The sequence below is a fragment of the Micropterus dolomieu genome, linkage group LG04, assembly GCF_021292245.1.
Source record: "Micropterus dolomieu isolate WLL.071019.BEF.003 ecotype Adirondacks linkage group LG04, ASM2129224v1, whole genome shotgun sequence".
NCBI lineage: Eukaryota > Metazoa > Chordata > Actinopteri > Centrarchiformes > Centrarchidae > Micropterus > Micropterus dolomieu.
Genome location: NC_060153.1, coordinates 33,851,190 through 33,859,137, shown reverse-complemented (window position 1 = coordinate 33,859,137; position 7,948 = coordinate 33,851,190). Strand labels below are relative to the sequence as shown.

Here is a 7,948-nt window from a genome sequence, read left to right as displayed (position 1 = left end):
GTGTCTCCTGGTGTCTGAAGGTGTCTCCGGGTGTCTCCGGGTGTCTCCTGGTGTCTGCGGGTGTCTGCGGGTGTCTCCTGGTGTCTCCTGGTGTCTCCGGGTGTCTCCTGGTGTCTGCAGGTGTCTCCGGGTGTCTCCGGGTGTCTCCTGGTGTCTGCAGGTGTCTCCTGGTGTCTCCTGGTGTCTGCGGGTGTCTCCGGGTGTCTCCGGGTGTCTCCGGGTGTCTCCTGGTGTCTGCAGGTGTCTCCGGGTGTCTCCTGGTGTCTCCGGGTGTCTCCTGGTGTCTCCTGGTGTCTCCGGGTGTCTCCTGGTGTCTGCAGGTGTCTCCAGGTGTCTGCAGGTGTCTCCAGGTGTCTCCTGGTGTCTCCAGGTGTCTGCAGGTGTCTCCAGGTGTCTGCAGGTGTCTCCTGGTGTCTCCTGGTGTCTCCGGGTGTCTGCAGGTGTCTCCGGGTGTCTCCTGGTGTCTCCGGGTGTCTCCTGGTGTCTCCTGGTGTCTCCTGGTGTCTCCGGGTGTCTCCGGGTGTCTCCGGGTGTCTGCGGGTGTCTCCAGGTGTCTCCAGGTGTCTCCAGGTGTCTCCAGGTGTCTGCAGGTGTCTCCAGGTGTCTCCTGGTGTCTCCTGGTGTCTGCGGGTGTCTCCAGGTGTCTCCTGGTGTCTGCAGGTGTCTCCGGGTGTCTCCAGGTGTCTCCTGGTGTCTCCTGGTGTCTCCTGGTGTCTGCAGGTGTCTCCTGGTGTCTCCTGTTGTCTGCAGGTGTCTCCGGGTGTCTCCTGGTGTCTCCGGGTGTCTGCAGGTGTCTCCTGGTGTCTCCTGTTGTCTGCAGGTGTCTCCTGGTGTCTCCTGGTGTCTCCAGGTGTCTCCAGGTGTCTCCGGGTGTCTCCAGGTGTCTGCAGGTGTCTGCGGGTGTCTGCGGGTGTCTCCAGGTGTCTCCAGGTGTCTCCAGGTGTCTCCAGGTGTCTCCTGGAGTCTGCAGGTGTCTCCAGGTGTCTCCAGGTGTCTGCAGGTGTCTCCAGGTGTCTCCTGGTGTCTCCAGGTGTCTCCAGGTGTCTCCAGGTGTCTGCAGGTGTCTCCTGGTGTCTGCGGGTGTCTCCGGGTGTCTCCTTGTGTCTGCAGGTGTCTCCGGGTGTCTCCGGGTGTCTCCTGGTGTCTCCTGGTGTCTGCAGGTGTCTCCGGGTGTCTCCAGGTGTCTGCAGGTGTCTCCTGGTGTCTCCAGGTGGAGCTGAAGTGTTGATGATCTGATTGATAGCCTATAGATATCTGTGATGTTGGAATAGTAACAGTAGTTTAAATCAGTATATCTAGCACGTTCACTTGTCTCTGCTTCATTCACACGTGACCAGCTTCATCTCCGACCGGCCGAAGTTCTCCGACAGCAGCCGAGCCCCCCCCCCCTCTCAGCATCCACTCCCGGTCAGAGGATCGGAGGATGAGTCCGCTGTCCGCCGCTCTGTGACGGAGGAGCCGCTGCAGACCGAACCGGACCCGGAGCGGAACCTTCCTCAGCCCGCGGTGAGTCTCATCGATCCCTTATTGGTTCTTATCGCTTTGTAACGTGACGTGACAGGGCTGTGATCGATCCGCGAGCCGTGACGGTCTCTGCAGAAACAGCGACCTGTCAGTCATCCGGCGATGACGTCATCAGCGGTCAGACCGTGCAGAGCCTGATGGGTGCAGAGCCGCCGATCAGCTGATCGATAGATCGATGGTGTCAGCAAGAACAGGCCTGAATTTACACACACATGCATTACGTCATGCAGCGTGTTGGAGCAGCGTGTGTGCGCGTGCGTGTGAGTATGTATGTGTGTGTTATGGACGTGCCTTCCTACCTGTGTGAGGGGGCGGAGCTTGTATATTATTACGTGAATATCCCAAATCAATAAATGTGATCAGTGCAGCTCCAGGATGTGGACTACAGGTAGTGGACTCACAGAGCATCATCACAGGAGGCTGAATCTGCTCCAGGAGACCACATGGTTCCAGAAACTGAACCCGTGATCCCTAACGTTAGCTGCTAGCTGCGTGGCCCCAGCTCACCTGAGGCCCTTTGCACAGGTGGAGGTACTTCGCTGAGTAACGCGGGTAGTTGAAGGGGGCTGGGAGGTTAGAGCACTGATTCTGGATCAGACCGCTTTAGAAAGCTGAGTGGCTGATCGTAGATGAACATGACGGCGCTGAAGACACAAACAGGACTGACTGCACCTTTAAACACCTGAGGTGAGACTCGCAGGTGCAGCCCCGCCTTCACTCCTCTGCAGGACTCGTTTCAAACTGTGTCCTATAGAGAACGGCCTGACGCGGGCCCCGAGCCCCGGGTTGAGAAACTGTGATCTGCACAAAGACAGCAGGATGTGTCTGAGCATGCTCACGGACGGTGGTGGTGGGGGGGTGTTACTGGTTTCTATGGTTACCGCTTATTAGGCAGATGGGGGGGGGGGGGGCAGTCTGCGGATCACAGCGGCGGTCTGATGTCATCATGTTAATGACATCACCTCGGCGCATTATTTTCTTCTTCTGTGATGGTTTAAAAGCAGTGACTGTAGCATCGACTCCACCAGCCAATCAGCTCGTGTTCTCACGTCCGTCAGCGTCCCAGCTGCACGCCGGCGTGGACCTGAGAATGTGTTACACAGAGCGTACAGAACAGCAGGGTAACCGTGAGTTACCTCACACAGTCTCCTAGCAACAGTAACCGTGTTCTGCAGAGCGTGATGGAAAGGCTGGCGGTGTTACCATGGCGATGCCCTCTAAGGCTGCAGCGCTCAGTATGTGCGACCCACGTCGTGTTTCCTGTGAGGATGCACTGATGAAGGTGTTCCACTCCTTTCGGTGCCTCACAGCAACGAGCGCCATCATCATCATCATCATCATCATCAGGCGCCGTGAGGTCACTGCTCTCTTTCACTCGTTCATCATCACGTTAGAAACTCTGTCAGACTTTGGGCCCTGTAACCTGAGACTGTGGCCCCTGAACCCTGAGCCCTGAGACTTTGGCCCCTGAACCCTGAGACTTTGGGCCCTGAACCCTGAGACTTTGGGCTTTGAAACCGGAGACTTTGGGCCCTGAACCCTGAGACTGTGGACCCTGAACCCTGAGACTTTGGGCCCTGAACCCTGAGACTGTGGGCCCTGAACCCTGAGACTTTGGGCTTTGAAACCGGAGACTTTGGGCCCTGAACCCTGAGACTGTGGCCCCTGAACCCTGAAACCTGAGACTTTGGGCCCTGAAACCTGAGACTTTGGGCCCTGAACCCTGAGACTGTGGCCCCTGAACCCTGAGACTTCGGGCCCTGAACCCTGAGACTTTGGGCTTTGAAACCGGAGACTTTGGGCCCTGAACCCTGAGACTGTGGACCCTGAACCCTGAGACTTTGGGCCCTGAACCCTGAGACTTTGGGCTTTGAAACCTGAGACTTTGGGCCCTGAACCCTGAGACTGTGGCCCCTGAACCCTGAGACTTTGGGCTTTGAAACCTTGAGACTTTGGGCCCTGAACCCTGAAACCTGAGACTTTGGGCCCTGAAACCGGAGACTTTGGGCCCTGAACCTTGAGACTTTGGCCCCTGAACCCTGAAACCTGAGACTTTGGGCCCTGAAACCTGACACTTTGGCCCCTGTGCCCTGTCATTTACTTTTAACCCTCAGCCTCCCATAATGGTCCTTCATCCTCTCGCCCCATAAGGGTAAAACACTATTAATAGTAACTTTGGAGAAAGCACATACTCACTGCCCTCATACTACAGTGCAGTACTATTAATACTGTTTCACAGTATTACATTAGTTAGTACATTCCTGTGCGTTCACGAGCGTTCCCGTGTGTGCCCGTGCGTGCCTGTGCGTTCCCGAGCGTTCCCGTGCGTTCCTGAGCGTTCCTTAGCGTTCCCGTGCATGCCCGTGTGTGCCCGTGTGTGCCCGTGCGTGCCCGTGTGTGCCCGTGCATGCCCGTGTGTTCCTTAGCGTTCCCGTACATGCCCGTGCATGCCCGTGCGTTCCTTAGCGTTCCCGTACATGCCCGTGCATGCCCGTGCGTTCCCATGCGGGCCGTGTGTGCCCGTGTGTGCCCGTGCGTTCCCGTGTGCTCCCGTGTGTGCCCGTGTGTGCCCGTGCATGCCCGTGTGTTCCTTAGCGTTCCCGTACATGCCCGTGCATGCCCGTGCGTGCCCGTGCATGCCCGTGCGTTCCCATGCGGGCCGTGTGTGCCCGTGTGTGCCTGTGCGTTCCCATGCGGGCCGTGTGTGCCCGTGTGTGCCTGTGCGTTCCCGTGTGTGCCCGTGCATGCCCGTGCGTGCCCGTGCATGCCCGTGCGTTCCTTAGCGTTCCCGTGCGTTCCCGTGCGTTCCCGTGCGTTCCCGTGCGTGGCCGTGCGTGGCCGTGCATTCCCGAGCATGATGCTTGTGACCCATCAGCTAACAAGGAACTCCTAATCATAAGTATAGCTGTTGATTAGTTCATGATCAGTTCATTAATATCGGTGACCGATCACCCTGACCACTTCTGATTCTTTACTAACCATTATTACTGTTCTGTGGCCGCCAGTGTCTTCGCCTTTAGCGCCACCTTGTGGTAGGTTGTTGCGCACCAAAGGAAAGTTCAGATCATTAGCAGCGGTTTGCTAATAAGACTGAGGGATGGCGTAATCGACCAATCAGAATGGAGAATGCATCAAAGCCCTCCCCCTTCTCTCTCTCCAGGTCAGCCATGCCGTTGGTGAAGCGAATTATCGAACCGAGGTATCTGTGCCGCGGCGCCCTGCCTGATGGCGTCGCCAGCGAGCTGGAGTGCGTCACCAACAGCACCCTGGCTGCTGTGATCAAACAGCTGGGCGGCCTCAGTGAGTGTTACCCATGTAACTCTGGTTCTACGAGGACAGGCTCTCGCCTCAGCCCTTAAAGCTCGCAGTGCTGATCAGCTGGACAGAAACGCTTTCATTAATCGACTCAAATTTCATGTTAATAACAATGATTTGTCTCTGAGTAACCGAACTGTCCCGACACCATGTGTAATCCCTGTAAACCCCGATGGACTGCTTTGGTCCATTTCAAGTTTTAATTTAATGCAATTCAATGAAATTTTGTTTATAGAGCAGAAAGTATCTCCCTGCACGTTTCCTGTTGAGCAGCTCTTTATAATGTTGTTAACAGAAACCCACCAGGAGCGAGTCCCACCCTACAGGGCGCCACGGTCCTGCTGTACTTCAGGTTTGTCTCTTGTTGTTGACGTGCAGGTCGCCATGCAGAGGACATCTTTAGTGAGCTGTTCACGGAGGCCAACAGTTTCTACCTGAGGATGAACAGCCTGCAGGAGCGAGTGGACCTGCTGGCAGTGAAGGTCACACAGCTGGACTCCACCGTGGAGGAAGGTGCATGTTAAACACTGCTGCTGTCAGATCACAGCCACACCGCTCAGCTCCCCGCTCACCAGGACCGCAGATCTGATCTCATGCTCCATTTTACCCTCATTCATTCATGTTTGAATTGTTAGCCTGAAGGGAGCAGTTTACTTACTCTGCGGTACGCCGTACACAGCGAAGGACAGGTTTCAGCGTTTAGTATCGTCACGATCCAGGAGCAAAATGTAGATGTGAACAGATCTGATTGGAATATAATAAAAGAGAGGCTAATTTTTCATGATCGGGTCCGTTTGTTTTGGACCTCAGCTCTCGGTAAAAACAGTCACCACCGAAGGAAAAAACAAACGTTAGCAGCTCAGCTAGCTGCACTCACGTCTGTTCTTTATTAGCTGCTGTAATCAGCTGTTTGTTTTGGAGAGGAGGAGACCGTCTCCTTGTAGAAACCTCCTGACTGACGGAAACTTAAACCAATATCTCTGGACCCAGTATTTACTCCATCAGCTGTTAGCTGTAAACACGCCGCAGGACTCGCTGCTGCTTCAGAGCTGTAACCGTAACGCAGACGTACGATCTCAGGCCGACATCGGAGGTTTTGTGTGTTTCTCTGGGTGTTAATGTGATTTAAATGGTACCGGTGGAAAAGAGGCGAGTAGTAGCAGCAAAGCGGATTCAAAACACCCACAATGCTCGACTCAAAGCGAGCAGCCAATCAGAAATGCACTGCAAAGTTCCGAGTGCTACACCTCGAGCTCAAGTATGGTACAAGTCTGTCTGTCCAGAGGAATCTGATCCAGCAGACAACCAGATGGAGCTCAGGAGAGTCCAAACCTGAGGTCACCAAACTGCAACTAGAGATTCTGAATCTGAAGAAGAAGAACGTGTGACATGGAACCACACACGTTTAATATTACTGCCAAACATTTAACGCAAACATGCAGAAAACTGAAATAGACTCGTATCAAATCAACCACTAGCTGAATAAGAATCCTACTACTAGTACAACAAGTACTACTACTGGTACTGCAAGTCCTTCTGTAGTAACGGTACTGTCTGTGGTGCAGTGTCTCTGCAGGACATCAACATGCGGAAGGCCTTCAGGAGCAGCACCATCCAGGACCAGCAGGTGGTTTCACGGAACTCCATCCTCAACCCGGTGCTGGAAATGTACCAACGCTGCGACAAACCACCACCCCTCAACATCCTGACACCCTACAGGTCAGTTTAAACCCCGCCCCTCAACATCCTGACACCCTACAGGTCAGTTTAAACCCCACCCTCAACATCCTGACGTCCTACAGGTCAGTTTAAACCCCACCCTCAACATCCTGACGCCCTACAGGTCAGTTTAAACCACCACCCCTCAACATCCTGACGCCCTACAGGTCAGTTTAAACCCCACCCTCAACATCCTGACGTCCTACAGGTCAGTTTAAACCCCACCCTCAACATCCTGACGTCCTACAGGTCAGTTTAAACCCCACCCTCATCATCCTGACGCCCTACAGGTCAGTTTAAACCACCACCCCTCAACATCCTGACACCCTACAGGTCAGTTTAAACCCCACCCTCAACATGCTGACACCCTACAGGTCAGTTTAAACCCCACCCTCAACATGCTGACGCCCTACAGGTCAGTTTAAACCACCACCCCTCAACATCCTGACACCCTACAGGTCAGTTTAAACCCCACCCTCAACATGCTGACACCCTACAGGTCAGTTTAAACCACCACCCCTCAACATCCTGACGCCCTACAGGTCAGTTTAAACCACCACCCCTCAACATCCTGACGCCCTACAGGTCAGTTTAAACCACCACCCCTCAACATCCTGACGTCCTACAGGTCAGTTTAAACCCCACCCTCAACATGCTGACGCCCTACATGTCAGTTTAAACCACCACCCCTAAACATCCTGACACCCTACAGGTCAGTTTAAACCACCACCCCTCAACATCCTGACACCCTACATGTCAGTTTAAACCACCACCCCTAAACATCCTGACGCCCTACAGGTCAGTTTAAACCCCGCCCCTCAACATCCTGACACCCTACAGGTCAGTTTAAACCACCACCCCTCAACATCCTGACGCCCTACAGGTCAGTTTAAACCACCACCCCTCAACATCCTGACACCCTACATGTCAGTTTAAACCACCACCCCTCAACATCCTGACGCCCTACATGTCAGTTTAAACCACCACCCCTCAACATCCTGACGCCCTACATGTCAGTTTAAACCCCGCCCCTCAACATCCTGACACCCTACAGGTCAGTTTAAACCACCACCGCTCAACATCCTGACACCCTACAGGTCAGTTTAAACCCCGCCCCTCAACATCCTGACGCCCTACATGTCAGTTTAAACCATCACCCCTCAACATCCTGACGCCCTACAGGTCAGTTTAAACCACCACCCCTCAACATCCTGACACCCTACAGGTCAGTTTAAACCACCACCCCTCAACATCCTGACGCCCTACAGGTCAGTTTAAACCACCACCCCTCAACATCCTGACGCCCTACAGGTCAGTTTAAACCACCACCCCTCAACATGCTGACACCCTACAGGTCAGTTTAAACCACCACCCCTCAACATCCTGACGC

At 54.4% G+C, this 7,948-nt stretch overlaps 1 protein-coding gene across 1 annotated transcript in view; it reads left to right on the top strand.

Moving 5' to 3' along the window:
* The first annotated feature begins 1,203 nt into the window (after positions 1–1,203).
* The window catches only part of LOC123969773 (wiskott-Aldrich syndrome protein family member 3-like), a 16,300-nt gene continuing 9,555 nt past the window's right edge, over positions 1,204–7,948 (top strand). The window contains exons 1-4 of the mRNA XM_046047433.1: positions 1,204–1,506; positions 4,685–4,824; positions 5,218–5,352; positions 6,405–6,558. Of these exons, the coding sequence (XP_045903389.1) occupies positions 4,692–4,824; positions 5,218–5,352; positions 6,405–6,558 (422 nt within the window). The 5' untranslated portion in view covers positions 1,204–1,506; positions 4,685–4,691. The remainder of the gene's footprint in view (positions 1,507–4,684; positions 4,825–5,217; positions 5,353–6,404; positions 6,559–7,948) is intronic.